At 49.8% G+C, this 16047-nt stretch overlaps 1 protein-coding gene across 2 annotated transcripts; it reads right to left on the reverse strand.

Annotated features, from left to right (window-relative positions):
• Positions 1-4868: 4868 nt before the first annotated feature.
• Positions 4869-13272, reverse strand: LOC144721775 (actin, cytoplasmic 2-like). Of its 2 annotated transcripts, none has more exons than XM_078599685.1 (6): positions 13135-13272; positions 10059-10215; positions 9017-9256; positions 6977-7415; positions 6535-6716; positions 4869-6269 (listed from the first exon to the last, which is right to left on the reverse strand). In XM_078599685.1, the coding sequence occupies exons 2-6, from the start codon at positions 10182-10184 to the stop codon at positions 6126-6128; spliced, it is 1131 nt and encodes a 376-aa protein (XP_078455811.1). In that variant the 5' UTR covers positions 10185-10215; positions 13135-13272; the 3' UTR covers positions 4869-6125. The 2 variants fall into 2 exon arrangements, with proteins under 2 accessions (XP_078455811.1, XP_078455822.1); XM_078599696.1 differs by lacking the exon at positions 13135-13272 and adding an exon at positions 11491-11608.
• Between the last annotated feature and the right edge of the window lie 2775 nt (positions 13273-16047).

The raw sequence follows: 16047 nt of genomic DNA on the forward strand, positions 1-16047 counted from the left end.
CTGGACGTGGCGATGCTGGACAGTTCCACGGCGAATTTGGGCCACTCACGGCCATCGGACAGCCAATAACACTCCATCGGCGTCTTGCGACCTTTGACCATAATCTTGTAGTGGAACGTGTTGTTTGTCTTCTCTTTGGTGGGGGTTATAACTATAGGCATTAACAGGCAATAAAACCAGATTTTTGGCCGTCTGAGATGATCGATTTTTTTTATTCAAACCGTTAAAAACCCGATGGAAAAAAACCCGCTGCTGCCAGCCTTGGCCACCACCAACAGCAATCAGCAGCAGCCGCCGCCAATCGCCGCTAATTGGCGGTGACGTCACCGCGGCGCTTGTGCCAGACCAGGTGCACTCCGAGGCCACGTGAAGCGTCGAATGCTCGCTGCTGACAGGTCACTTGGACAGACCCAGGTGCCACGGGTTTACTGACTGAGACGACTGGCAGATGCGCCAGCTGTGCTCCCTATTTGTGCCAACTTGCTGGATTTCATCCGCCCGGCGCTCGGCTCGTCGTTGTGAGCGTCGCTCCTCTGCCCTCCGTTGTTGTTGGAGGGCGATTTCCTCCAACTGGCCAGTAGCAGCGTCCTTCACGAGCCTACTCCATAGAGGCCGATCTTGACAGCGCTGGTACCAGTTTTCGGCATGTCCACTCAGCTCCACATCCTCCTGTGCCGTAGCAGTCCATTTCTTTTCCAACCCGTGTCGCGCCCGTTTAGCTCCCTCTATCCGGCCAAACAAAAGCAACTTGGGCATGCGGCGGCTGGGAATGCGGGCTACATGACCCATACAACGCAGCCTTGCTCGCCGGAGGAGCTCACTGGTATGTCCAGATATTTCAAGGATTTGTGAGCTCCTCACACAATCCAGCCTGACCGCCGATGAGCGAGTGACTTCGGTGAATTGGTGAGTGCTAGATCATCAATCCTGTGTTTTTACCCAAAAAAGATGGAGCTGCGTCTTTTAACCGGGTTTGTGTAATGTGTCTGTGCGTGCATGCCAGATCCGTGCAACTTTACTGACACCGGGCACAAGTTTGGAGCGCGTTTTACTTCCTGGAACTTTTTTCACAATCTGGAGAATCCCGTATTTGAGATTGATTCCCTTCGTGTTGCTCCGAGGCTCATGGAGAAACACGACTGTGCGTTAAATTTTGATTTAAAGCTTTCGTGACTGCAGGGATTCATATTATTAGTTCTTTCGGTAAAGTCACGTAGAATGGAAATAATAAAATAATAAAAATAAAACATAATAAAATAATTCTCACGACGTTTCGGCCACAACGCAAGCAGCCGTCCTCAGGTGTTTTATTTTTATTATTGTATTATTTCCATTCTACGTGACTTTACCGAAAGAACCAAGAAGACGACTGCGCGTGCTGGACACTGTATCGGACGAGTGAGTACAGACAAGACCGACCTAACGAGAATTACTCGCAGAGTCGAATGTCACATTTAATTTTGGTGACAAGAGTTGCACGTCAAACGTGAAATCAAATGTCCCACGACAACATAATGGCGACTCGCACGTTTGGAAAAAATCTGGTGATGTGTTCGGAATTTCCGCTGCGTGGTCTGTAGTTTGACGTGTTACATGTTATTATTACTATGTATTAGTCATCATATACTTCTGGTTTTAATCAAAATAATCTATGCCTCGAGTTTCATGGCTGGCTGATGGCTGGGCTCTTCTCCACTCCAACAATAACTCTGTTGTCAGTGGCTGCCGGCCGTTGCCACCGGAACTAGCTGGATAAGGGGCCGGCCATAAATGACGTCACGCGATTTTGGACGATTTTTTTACCCCCCTCCCCTCGTCACACGGCATCACAAAAAGTCAGACCCCCCCCCCCCTCAAATATGACGTCACATTTCTCAACCCCCTCCCTCGTCACACATCGTCACAAATGTCTAACCCCACCCCTAGGTGCGTGACGTCATTTATGGACGGCCCCTAACTGACTACACGGAATTATCCGTGTAAGAAATAAACATTGCATTGAATTGAATTGGCGGAAGAACAAGTTCGGACGACATGTACTGGATAGGAACACGGAAGAAACGGGAGTAACGAACACAGACAACTTGCCACAGTTAATTTACAATTGTCCTAACGTTTCAATTTGTGCTCCTATTAATGTAATTCTTTCCCCAGAATATTATTATTTAAATCCTAGATCATGGAAAAACAAACCTCACAATACGTATTATCTTAGCATTTTATTATTAAATAAGATAACAGATTGTGAGAAGAGCGTGGCAATGACAGCTGTCTGTCACTTCCCATTGCATTGCCACAACGGATTCTCTACTCGTAGTCACAATGTCGCTTTTTGTTCAATGCAGCCCCAGTAAACCATCCCTGCCCATGTAGCGTGCTGGCTCCTGTCGCACCAGCCGTGCCATGCAGGCCCTGTAAACCCTTCCCATTCAACGCGCCTCGCCTCTTTGGCAGGGTCGCCGTTGTAAAATTAATCCTTGGCTCAATGGACCTAACACGAACTAAACTAACTCATACTGAAGCATTATACAACAACGTATATAAGTAGGGCAACACGTCTTGAGAGAGCAATTCAGAACTTGACACTGACGCCGTTCTGAGTGACGACAATCAACCTCCAAGCGCCGTAATATTAAGGGGAACCCACAGAGCGCTGGTTCTTAACCTGGGGGTGCACGCACTCCCTTGGGGGGTGCGAGATGCCCTTCCTTGGGATGCGAGACGTGGGAAGATTTAAAAAAAAAGTAAATCATTCAAACACAAATTAAGCACGGGCAAGTAGGTACAACTACTTTGTTTCATGAAACTTATGTTTGTATTAACATTATAACATTTTAACGATTGGGAACCAAAGGGGTGCAAGGCTCAAGTAAAGGTTAAGAACCAGTGCCATAGAGCATAGGCGCACAGTACAGTACAACATTTGGATATTTTTATACTCTTTGGTTCTTTCGGTAAAGTCACGTAGGTATAAAATAAATCACGACGTTTCGGGTGCAACACAAGCGTCCATCATCAGGTGGGAAAATATGACGGACGCTTGTGTTGCGCCCGAAACGTCGTGATTTATTTTATACCTACGTGACTTTACCGAAAGAACCAAAGAGTATGGATTCCTGCAGTCACGAAAGCTTCAAATAAAGACTTGTATATTTTGTTGTTGAAACTGTACCTGCGTTGGCCAGCACGTGGCTCGGATATAGGCCTCTACCACCTGTATGGGCGTGGCCGTCACTCAGCCACAGACGATCCAGGCTCCATCCCGCTGAGATTGGTGGTGGTGGTGACGATGATGTATTGTCAATGTTTTCAATGATGGCTCGTATCACAACTGCAGCCACGCAGTGGTTGCCCTTCCATTCATTTGATGCAATGAATGCACCGAATCAGAAGAGGCGATTAAACCATCGTTGAGAAGGATAAAAGTGGTGGTTGGAGGGGGGGGCTTGCCTTACCGTGCATTGCTCTGCGTCTTACTTTCCGCACGTATGTATGTTGAACTTCTTTCGCACCGTACGTAGCCAACCGTGCAAATTGTAAGTGCACCAACACATGGGCCCCTTGTGAAAGGAATGAAATGTACCCCCCTCACCCCCCCCTTATCTTTGTAGTGTGGGACCTGCCCCCCAACAGCCCTGGATCAGTTGCACCACCCGTCCCAATCGATAGCCTTGCGACCGTCCAAACATACGAGTCACCATAAAAGCAAGTCTATGGGTCTAAGCAAATCGATGGGCGTTCGTGGATATATACACACACACGTCAGTATTGGCGCAAGTCTGTGGGCATCTGTAAGCATGTGCAAAAGTCCAACTTTACTCTTGTCGATTCCAAACACGTTGTACGGCATGCACACGAAACACAATGGATTTAAACGTTGTATAATTAATCTCAATGTAGATGCCACTGGTTCTTCACGTTCTGCAGATGAAGATGCCACCACCATCTATTGTGCAGCGGTTGAACTTACGACTCTTGATCCGAACAGGCAGTTGGACATATGAACAGGCTTTTTTCTCGCGTCTCTGAAAGTTAGGAAGTCAAGTTCCTGTACAAGTTTCTGGATCCCCATACGAGTCGTTGGCAATGTGCACAAGTATTTTGTGCTCCAAGCAAGCCTATGGGTCTCAATGCACGCCTGCGGGTGCCCATTTATATCCATGGGTGTATGGCAGTTGGCCTCAAATGGGCCACGGTGCAAGGGATGAAATGGCTCCCACCTTGTCCAATAATTTCCCTTGCTCTTCATAGTCCAGCAGTGTGGGCACCCTCTGGTGCAGTTAGTGTCTGTACACTTCAATATTTACACCACCGACCCACTATGGCTATGAATTCCCACATGACAAGCTTACCGAGCCATCTTTTGTGGCCGGGTCGCTTGTGAAAAAGCCAACAGATGTGGGCGTTGCCCGAGAAAATATTTTAGCGACGTGCTTACCCTTTCTATACCTTGCACTCCTATCGTGTTTTTGTATTGTTGTTGTAACTTTTCAATCCGCCCCCGAATGGACATCTGAAAAAAAGCTTTATTAGCTCAGATTCCACCAATATAAAGATCGATTCCTCATATAGCCTTAGGGCAAATGCTTGTTAATGGGCACATATGAAGAAGGCCGGCACAGCACACGGTGGGGTGGCCAACAAGACACCTCGCCACTTATTTTTTTAAAAAATTGGGGATGTTTAGGCACACCAGGTACTCATATGAAGGTAGTCAACCACGAAGAGGCCCAAGACCAGTTCAGATAAGTCACCATTTCGTTGGTGGCCACGAGTGGAAATTGAACTTGGGTCGACAGGTTTGTAGTGCAGCGTGACAACCAGAAGACTTCATCAACTCCCCGCACCATTTCACAACACGCAACGTAAATCTTTGCAAACGTTTATTATTTCCAACTTACAATTTGCATAGTCTCATGCACTGGAGCATTGGTCAGACAAAGAATCTCATGGTTTCCGCAGTCAAATTTTACAATACACGTTTAAAGGCGAGTAACAAAAAATAACTTTCGGCTACAAAAATGTACATCAGGTTTTTTTTAGGATTCAAAACAAAAACCAAGAAAATAAAACAAATTTGGAGCTGCTCACATTGACAGTCGGGCGGGGGGGCACCTACAGAGGGCTGCTCAATGGATGGGGGGGGGCAATTTGCCCCCCTTGTTCTTGCAAGAGGCCTCCCCCTTAAAGTGGCACTGCCACCCCCAAACCTCGCCCCACCCCCATGAACCTCTGGGCAGCCCTGGCTGCATGACGTTGCCCAAACAGCAGGTTCATAAACATTCAACAGGGAGATGAATTTGCATTTACTACAACTTAAATACTAATTCAAATAATAACAAATAAGAATAACAGATAATAAAACAAAGACACAGCTTTACAAAAATCGTATTGATGATCGGTCATCGTCAGCTGGCATCGCCATTCCTCTCACGCTCACTAGGGGTTGCCACCTCCCGGGTTCCAACCAGGATGGGTACACCACGGGAGGAAGAATAATAAGCGCATCAACGCTGCACATGGATGTGTCGTCACAGAGTGCTGCGTTGTTGGTTGTGATGCAACCGACAAACCTGGACGTTTAATGTTCCGGGGACTGCTACTAACCCCACTCCACCCCCAACCCATAAAAATGGATCAATGGTCCTGGTAAAGATTTGCTTTTCAACCAGGATAGGTGGCAACCCTACCTCCAACAAGCCTCCCTAACACACACCCCCCCCCCGCCCACATTTAAAAAAAGCAGCGAGTTGATTTGGACTACCACTATCTGCTGACATTGTCAGGAGTGGGTAGAGGGGATACGATGGGGGTGGGGCAGTGGAAAGGGCAGTTTCCAGTAACATTTTTGGCAGAGACGAAAAACCCTCAAAACGGCAGCCAAACCACCAGCCACCAACTTTCCACCAAATCTGCGGTTGTCACTTTTCCCCCCACTTTAAAAAGCAAAAGCGAAAAAACCATTTCGGCAGAAAGTTTTTTTCCCGTCACAATGTCAAATTTGGTGCCGGGGGCCAAAGGGGGAGGGGGATGGAGCGGGTGAGGGGGGGCGTTGCGTTTGGAGAGATGGGGGGGGGGGAAATAACAGGATGGGTGGCTCTTTGGTCCGCTGTGGCGGTGCCCGTCTAGAAGCACTTGCGGTGGACGATGGAGGGCCCAGACTCGTCGTACTCCTGCTTGCTGATCCACATCTGCTGGAAGGTGGACAGCGACGCCAGGATCGAGCCTCCGATCCACACGGAGTACTTGCGCTCGGGGGGAGCGATGATCTGCGAGAGAAAAAGACAGCGGCACGGCAAGCAGCGGTTAGCGATTGGTCCAATCGGCACATTCGGGATTCTCGCCACCGTTTAGAATGACGTCGCTTGTAATGGGACCAGCTGGGCACGGAGGTGCAGGCAAGTACATGGAGTGGTACTGCAGCAGAGAGCCACGCGATCGATCGGCATTGGGCCTCCCCTCGCGGTGCACAGAATGGAATCAGGCCCCCCACATCCCCAGCACGAGTCTCCAGGGGTCGGGGGTCAGTAGTACCTTGATCTTCATCGTCGGGGGCGCCAGGGCGGTCACCTCCTTCTGCATGCGGTCCGCGATGCCGGGGTACATGGTGGAGCCTCCGGAGAGCACGGTGTTGGCGTACAGGTCCTTGCGGATGTCCACGTCGCACTTCATGATCGAGTTGTACGTCGTCTCGTGGATGCCGGCAGACTCCATGCCTGTGTGGCGAGGAGGCGGGGAAGGACACACGCAAGCAGGGTTGAGACTCGAGGGCGCAGCGCAAAAAATAAATGTCATAGCCTCATGTGGTCCACCCAAAGTCAAATTGGAACTGCTCTAGGGTCCGAGCTCACTTTCCTTGCTTGGAGGCATCAAAAGCTACAGCTCTGATGAGACCAGCAATAGGAGGGGAGGGGGGCAGGGGGGGTTAGTGGGCACACACAAACTCCATTCACTGCCGGCCGAAGGCCCAGCTCACCGAGGAAGGACGGCTGGAAGAGAGCCTCGGGGCAGCGGAAGCGCTCGTTGCCGATGGTGATGACCTGCCCGTCGGGCAGCTCGTAGCTCTTCTCGAGCGACGAGGACGACGCGGCGGTGGCCATCTCCTGCTCGAAGTCGAGCGCCACGTAGCAGAGCTTCTCCTTGATGTCACGCACGATCTCACGCTCGGCCGTCGTGGTGAACGAGTAGCCGCGCTCCGTCAGGATCTTCATCAGGTAGTCGGTGAGGTCGCGACCGGCCAGGTCGAGGCGCATGATAGCGTGGGGCAGCGCGTAGCCCTCGTAGATGGGCACCGTGTGCGACACGCCGTCACCAGAGTCCATCACGATGCCGGTGGTGCGGCCGGACGCGTACAGAGACAGCACGGCCTGGATGGCCACGTACATGGCCGGGGTGTTGAAGGTCTCGAACATGATCTGTGTGGGGGAGGGAGAGGAGAGAGAGGAGACCCATTTGTTAGAATGCGCAAAAAATGTATCACGAGATCAACTTATGAGTTTTTGGTCGCAAATTTACTACGACGTCAACGAAACTGAACGGCATCAGCGAACCCCCACGTCCTGTTCGGCTTGGTCCTCCGCCATTGCCCGAGGTTTCCCTCCCACGTTGTACGAACTCACTGATTGGCCGAAAAACTTTCAAATTACAAAAAACCCAAACGCAGTAGGACTCGCCTGATAAAGTCCGAAGACTCCATGGCTTTCCTGGATAAATACCGTACAAGTACAATTAAAGTTGATTTTTTTCAGTGCAATGCCGAACCGTGTCCACCAGGTGGCGAGACAACTCTGCTGTTAGCGTCGTTGTGAACATGCTGGGTTGTCGGTTTAAAAAAAAAAAGATTTTTTTTTACGACGGCTCAAACCATTATTGGTTATAAATCAACTAAAAATCAAGCGTCATTTGTGGAGAACAAGATGGAAAAAAGCAGGCAAACACGTCTCCCCTCATATCTCGCCACAAAAATCTATAAAGGATTTTCTTATACCGCTTCATGGGAGTGCATTTCAGGAGCAAGCAAAACTCTGGACCGGTTTCGACATGCAGCATCTCATCAGCAGAGCCTCGGGTTGTAAATAAATAATGATCAATACTATAGGCCGTTTGGTTCCTTCTGCTAAAAAAAGGACTTTAGACTGTACAATTAAAGTTTTTGCGAGTGCCGACAGCCGGCCAAAGCCCAAAACACGTGACTGAGTTAAAAGAAATGACATTAGATTACTGGGCAATTTGCAAAACCCATGCGTAATGTAGTTTCCCCCCACCCCTCAAGATCGGAGGCACAAACTTCGCAATTGTTCACAGCAAGGTCCCGTCCACTCGAGGTTAGTCAAGAGAATGACAAAATGCACACGAGGAGAAGGGCACGAGTAAAGTTAAAGGAGATGGATGCACACGGCAAACAAAGGAGGCAAACAACATTGAACAATCAACAGCAGGCAAATCAAAGTGGGGAAAATGAAACCTTGATGTAGAAAGGTAGGTCACAGTCAGCCTGGAATCTGCAGAGACCCAAGGAGGTAATAAGGAACAAAAACAACGATCAGTGGCAAATGGGTCTGCACACAGCCCCCTGCTCAATCTACTGCTGAATGAGGGCCTCCTCATAACCATGTTAGGGTTTATCACTTCCATCACGCTGCTCAGTGGGAGTTGGCGACGGCGACGCAGGAGCATGGAAGCTCTACACAGTACTGCTCACAAAGCCTGCGTCCAACTATGACAAAACTCCTCATTTCGCAAGCCTAGAAAGGCCACGAAAAATGGCAGTAGGGAAAACCCGGAGCGTCCATGTGGAGGGCATAGGCCAGGGTAGTTCCTACACAGCATTCTTTTTGTGGCAAAGAATAATTGCCGCTCAGCCAATTCAAAGGGAGACCTGGGATCTGCCAAAAGTGGGCGTATGAAAAAATGGGCCATTTGCCACGTTGCATTCTTCATCTGGGCCTACCAGGGGGAACCTCAGGACGGTCCTGGTACCACTGTCAATCCAGTCAAAAACTCCCCCTGGGCTCACCTGGGTCATCTTTTCGCGGTTGGCCTTGGGGTTGAGGGGGGCCTCAGTGAGCAGGACCGGGTGCTCCTCGGGCGCAACGCGCAGCTCGTTGTAGAAGGTGTGGTGCCAGATCTTCTCCATGTCGTCCCAGTTGGTGACGATGCCGTGCTCGATGGGGTACTTGAGGGTAAGGATACCACGCTTGCTCTGTGCCTCGTCACCCACGTACGAGTCCTTCTGGCCCATGCCGACCATCACGCCCTGTAGGGAGGGAGGAAAACGCGACACGCACACGGTGAGGATTTGGGTAAGAAGCGTTCGAGGGTATTTGGGGAATTTGATTTGATGCATGGTGATACCAGGGCGTTCTGCAGAGGGTGGGGCATTGAGCGATAATAATTTATTATAGCTATTGTATTGCCGCTCTAAAGTGGAGGTTGGTGGTCTTTGAAGACATCCTACCTCTAGCCCTATGTGCCCTGCTCACCTCTACCACTGCTGTACACCCACAACCCAAACCCCGTCGGAGAGGGAGGGGTCTAAAGGGCATGTGGGGAGGGACCCGAGGACGGGGTGGGGCCTAAGGAGGAAGGGGCTGGGTCTACAAAAGTGGAACTTCCTTGTCGATTTAAGGTAAAGTAGAATCAAATACGTGCACCAGGAAGCTGCTTAACTTTAGTGATGCAGATGTTCCGGGCAAACTGGCATCCTTCAAAATTGCAGAGGAAAGTCTCGGGGGCTGAGAGTGTGGGCGCATGTAGGCCAAGTGGGTAGACAAATTCATGTGTGTGGATGGGGCGAGGGAGTAAGTGTGGGTGACGGCGTGAAAGTGCCTGTGCGTGCACATGCCTGAGCGTGTGTAGGCTGGCAGGTAGGGCTCAGCGTTTAGAGTGTGCGAGTTTGCCAAATGTGGGCGGATGGTTGAATGGGCGAGAGAAAGTGCGTGGCTGGGCGTGTGAGAGCTAATTCGCAGCAAGGGCACTTAGTGGGTGGACTGGTTGGGCGAGGGAGCAATCCAGCAGGCCAGATTTTTTTTGAGGGGGGCGGGGGGGAGAGTCCTCACCTGGTGGCGGGGTCGCCCCACGATGGATGGGAAGACTGCACGGGGTGCGTCGTCCCCGGCAAAGCCGGCCTTGCACATGCCGGAGCCATTGTCCACCACGAGCGCTGCGATCTCATCGTCCATCATAGTGCCGGTTGATCGGTGCTAACAACAAGAGCTGTGTGGACACAAACACAATGGAAAACATAAGCATTTGTTGCAAAGAGATGGATAACAAAAAACACAAAGATGCCATGTCATAGACTTAAGACTATTGTAAAGGTCCTGTTCGGGATGCCGGCACACGAGGGCGTGGGTGGCCAACATCACGGCCATCACTTCACGTCTGCCTACTGGCGATGTTGTTGGCACATTGCTCGAGTTGCGTACTCATTTGAGGCCGAGTCAACCCAGTGGAGGCCCAGGATCTGATCAGATAATCGGTCACCAATGCTGGCCGCGAGTGAGATTCGAACTCGGGTTGCCGGAATCGGTATAATGCACTTTTTTTTTTATCCAGTTTTCATGCCTGTGGATATAAACTAATTTTGCCGATGTAGTTTGTAACCACCAGGCAAGCGGCCACACGATGCTGATTAAACACAAGGGGTTGTTAAAAAAAATCGTATGCTAAATTTGCATACTAAAAAAACGGCACCGTTTAAAAATCACTGTACACCAAAGCAATTATGGTGTTAACGAATGATACCCGGCGATTAGACGACCTAACCATTAAGTTGCAATCGCTACTTTAAATATATTTCATTTATAAATGGCCGCCATGAGCAAAAGGGTTAACGGCAGTTATTTTAGATTTCCTTTAAAAAAGTTACATCACAGATTAATGTGTAAAGCTTTTTTTATCACATGCCGCATTTGGTGCGTATACCGGTGGAGCATGAAGAAAACTAAAATCTACAGCTGGAATTATTTCGTTAAAAAAAATCGTAGTCCACCAACTCGTGGTCGACTACTCGGGGGGCCTTGATAAAAGGGCGGGAAACCGCCTCCAGGCGACGCCCAGTGGTGACGTCACCAAGCCCCGCCCACCACATGGTCCAAAGATTCCAATAATCGAACCCGATAATCGGCGGAACGCCATTGCTCGAATTATAATAATCAGCTCCTCGTATATAATTACACGACACAATACCGTCGACCAAACTAAATAAACGTCAACGCCCCGTAGTGAAAAGCATTTACTAATAATAATAAATTCGCCCAACTATTTAAAATAACTCTCGTTTAATAAAAATGGGATTTTATTTTACATATATAATTATTAGGCTTCTCGAAGTATCAAGGGCTACTTCTTCAAAACGTCACCCGTTTATATATTCCTAAGTCTACACGGCATGGATGATTTTTGTTATCTGCGAAACACCAACATCGCCACAGCATCGCAATCCCCCCAAACACTTTTAAATTAAAACATGGATCAATAATACTTTACCTCGACACCAATGAATAGGCAAACGCACAAAATGGAGAAAACCCTCCCACGTGGTCACGCGGTTCAATTTTTGTATCGAGCAGCTTTGGGGTGCGGTCGCCGAGCCGTGAGCCAATGGGATCGCAGCGTTTCTCGATGTGCCCTTATATGGTAACAATGAGTCAGAGCCACGCCCGAAACGTCGAAGGGGAACACCCCCACCCACCCACCCCACCACTTTAGGCTCAAAAAAAAAAGCTTATGGATCTCATTAGCGGAACTCAAACCCAAAACCCATTCCTAACATTTTATATTTATTATTATTGCACAACCACGAACAACGCCCCGAAACTGGGGCGTCGGATCGAGGTTTGTAGAGCAGTTGAAGGTTCGTACAATAATTGGTGGCTTCCATTAACAGCCGGATTTGGTAGCGGATATCATTACCACCCCACCCCTTCGCCTTTACTTCCTTCTGCTAGATTCGAATTGCAAGTCGCAATGTCTGCTCCTTCGTCTAAACAACCGCCATAAAATCTGCCTTCCAAGTCTCATCTTCGTGCACAAGCCAACACGTCCTTTATAAAAAAAAAATGGACCGCCATCACAGTCCACCAACAAGCACCATCATAATCCGTCTGGCTTTCGGGGCTTACGAATTCACCGTTACTGGGGGGGTGGGGTGGGGCGGGGAGGTTTGGCGTCCAGCAAAATCAATATTTGCCAAGAAAAAAACGGTTGGAACCAAAGTCCTGGCTATTGGTTACCGGAATAAAGATGGGGGCATGTCTGCCCAGGGCGGCGGGGGGGGCATGTCTGCCCTGGGGTTGGCAGGGAGAGTAGGGCGAGGCTGGGTGGGGGGGGACAGCGCCCCCCCCCGCCCCACATCTGTAGGGAGCGAGCGAGCGAGCGGCTCCTCCACCCGGCACGAGACGTGACCGGCATTGTAATCGCGCTCGGTGCCATCTGCACTGCGCACAGAATCCGTCCAATCGGGAGGCGCCCGGGCTTGGGTGCCCTTCACGGACACCGACCGTGGCACCAGAATTCATCAATTTCACAATCGTCGCCATCGGCAGCAACTGCTGCTGTTGCTATGGCATCGGCAGTTGCGCAAGCGGCCATCGAAAGATTTAGCGGTTTCATCGGCAGATTTAAGTGGGGGCATCACTTCGCGTTCGCATAATCGTGGGCTGCCATTATCGCTAGCCGTAGGACAAGCAGCAAATATATTTTCACGCGTTCCCGATGCACTCGTTCGATCAGAACACCGATATTTATGGAATGCAAGAAGCCGGACGAAAGATTTCGTCGATTAAATCGAGCGAGTTAAGAACGTTCATCTTTTAAAAAGCGTCAATTGCATGTGTATGCGTTTAGACGGAAATATAACACTACACCAGACGCAATTCAATCGGGAAAAGAAAAAAAATCATTTCAGACAGGCGAGCAGACAGGACAATCGAACCGAGAAGCCGGATGGTCAAAAAGATAGCCAGCCAGAGAGAAAGACACGCAGGTAATTAGGACGTATAATCCGACAGACGGGCCAGATAATCCGACACGCGGACTTGGAATGATAATAAAAAACACACAGGCAAGACGATTGTCGCAAGGCAGTTTAGACATTCGAGAGAAGGGAGCGGCTCAGATCTGGCGTCTCACCGTGATGAGAAGGAGGTGCGGCAAGTCCGTGCGAGCGGATCGAGTGGGTAGAGCGCTGGGTGATGCGGCTTTGTGTCGCACGCGCTTTTAAAGAGGCGACCGGGCTTACGAGGCTGCATAAATACCTCCTTATACGGGCATGCATAGCCAGCAGCTCTCCCCATTGGATATTGAATCTCCACATTGCTAAACTAACCCCAAGTCACCCTCCCTTCTCCCTTCCCCCACCCCCCACCGCCTTTACCACCGCACACACGCACACGCATCCCTCCCACCACACTTCTTCTCTTCCTCTTCCTCCTCCCCCCCCATCACACACTCACGCAAAGGCAAAGGTTTCCCGTAAAGCCCGGCACAGACTTTTGGGGCAAGTGCTGTTAGCGAGCACCTATGAAGGCCAGAACGGCACGCGAGGGGGTGGGTGGCCAGCACCACGCCCGGCCGCCTTTGTGTCTCCATAGTGGCGATGTTTTTACGCACCGCACCAGTTACTCATTTGAGGCTGAGTCGAACTAGGGGTGGCCCAGAACCGGTTCAGATCATTGTCACTGGTGTTGGCCGTTAGTGGGAATCGAGCTCGGGTCGCCGGGTTTGTAGCGCAGCGCGCTAACCGCTACACTACCGCTCCCCACACACACACAAGCATGCACACACACAGGCACACACACAAGCACGCACACACAAGCATGCACACACACAGGCACACACACAAGCATGCACACACAGGCACAAGCACGCACACACAAGTATGCACACACAAGCACACACACACAAGCATGCACACACACACACAAGCACGCACACACACAAGCACCCACACACACTCACAACTGTCACCCTTGTCCCTCCCCACATCAACAGCACTGCCACGCCTGACACCCCACGAGACTCGAAACACCCCCCCCCCAAACAAAGACAAAGGCCCCCTGTATTGCCTGCGATTGTTATTGAGGGCAAGTGCAGTTAGCGAGCACCTTCGAAGGCCATAACGACACGCGCTCTCGAAGGGATGTTGATTCGTCTTGCGTTCTATCACTGCTCCTGAGCAACAGACCCAGAGGTCCAAATGCGCCAAGCAGCCAGCAACACGCAGCACTTTTCAGCTTGCGATAGATGAGAGTTAAACGCCTTCCTTGAATGTTGTTTGTTAATACCATGCACCGGCCTGCCTCTTGTCTCCCCGGTGTTGATGTGCTTGACACATTGCAATTGGGATGACACGTATCGGAAGTGCATTGAGAGACATAAAAGAGGAACACGTGCATTTCAGAGAACACAGGGCAGGCTACAGACATGATCCAAACTACAGTGTTACTACGAGAAGTGGATTTGGGCGTCACGGCTATGGAAGGGATGGTGGTTGGCAGTCTACAATAATAACGGAGTTGCAGCTCAGGGAACGGATGGGACGTCCAGCCGAAGGAGACGGAGCGATTAAATCTGTTCGTGTACAGGCGAGAGCTGGGTGAATAGTGGCATCGCAGAATCCCCCCTTTCACCAAAACGCATTGACCGGCGTGGTGAAATATGGTCAAAGAACCCGAATGACCCACGTGGCACAGAAGAGGCCTTCATCCAGCAGTGGCTTGATCATGACTGACGATGACTACGACGACGCTGACGATGCGAATGAACGACGTAGAATAGTATCGTGAATCCGAATGATTCACAACAACATCACCCCATAAACCACCCATCACCACCCTGCATCAACAGCACGCGTGTGCCCCCCCCCACTCCCTAACATTGCTCAATCATCACCATTACCATCACTCAACCGCCCCCCCCATTCACCCACCCACTCACTCTAGCATTACACGTGCACAGGACAAACCAGTTTCGTTCAACGTGCCCAGAACCCGCCGCCCTGATTATAATGGGAGTTAATATTCCGTACTGTACCGCGTATCCCGACTAAACCGCTGAGCGTTAGGGGGAGCGCCTCCCATTCAGAAGGTTGACAGCCTCGCTCAAGGGGGGCGGAGGGGAAGTTGACTTCAGTGCGTTGATTATTTATTTACATTTAGCGACTGAATTACCGTTTTCTGTGTGTTTTTTTTTTGCACTCCTATCGTGTTCTTTTTGTGTTCGCTCTTGTAAATTGCTGAGCCGCTCGGACTCGACATCTGTGGAAAAAGAGGTTTCATAGATCATCGGATTCTGATTGTGATTCATTCATCAGCCCACGTTGGTGGGGGGGTCGATACAATTCGGGACCACGTTGCAGGGAAGTCTGCACACTGTGGTTGTCCTATGGAGAGACTCGCCCCCGCCATGGGAATGTGGAATGTCCACCAATGGCCCAGGGCTGTAATCTGGACAAGAGAGCCAATGCCTCAATGCTCACTTGAGCGGCAGAAAATCACTTCGATTTTTGATTGTCTATCTGAGCAATTCGACTCCCGGATTCGCTCCGTGTCTTCGCCATCGCGGTTAACGGCAGCGCCTCTAGTGGTTGCAGGGGTGACATGAACCCAGAACAGCGAACATCATTATCATGGACAGCCATCAGAATCAGAAAGGGTTTTATTCGCCATGAAAGTTCGCACAGACAAGGAATTTACTATGGCAGGAAGGTGCATACATTCAACATGTAGGAATCTTAAAACTTAAATAAGTGGTATACAGTCCAACTATACTAAAGTTACAAAGTCTAACTAATACTAAGGGGCTAAAATATGTAAAATGTTGAATAAGTATACAATATAAATTGTAAATTAGCCGTAATATACAATCTTAAAATACAAAAATACAAATAGGGTAACATGTTGTAAATATGGCAAGGTGTAATTTTGTAGATAAAATGTTAAAGTAAAGTGTAAAAGTCATTAAAGCCCTTGGCCTTGCTGAAGAGGCCAACAGCGGATGGGAAGAAACTGTTTTTATGACGTGAGGTTTTGGCCATGCACGATC

Source organism: Lampetra planeri, chromosome 1 (assembly GCF_965212315.1).
Source record: "Lampetra planeri chromosome 1, kcLamPlan1.2.h2, whole genome shotgun sequence".
NCBI lineage: Eukaryota > Metazoa > Chordata > Hyperoartia > Petromyzontiformes > Petromyzontidae > Lampetra > Lampetra planeri.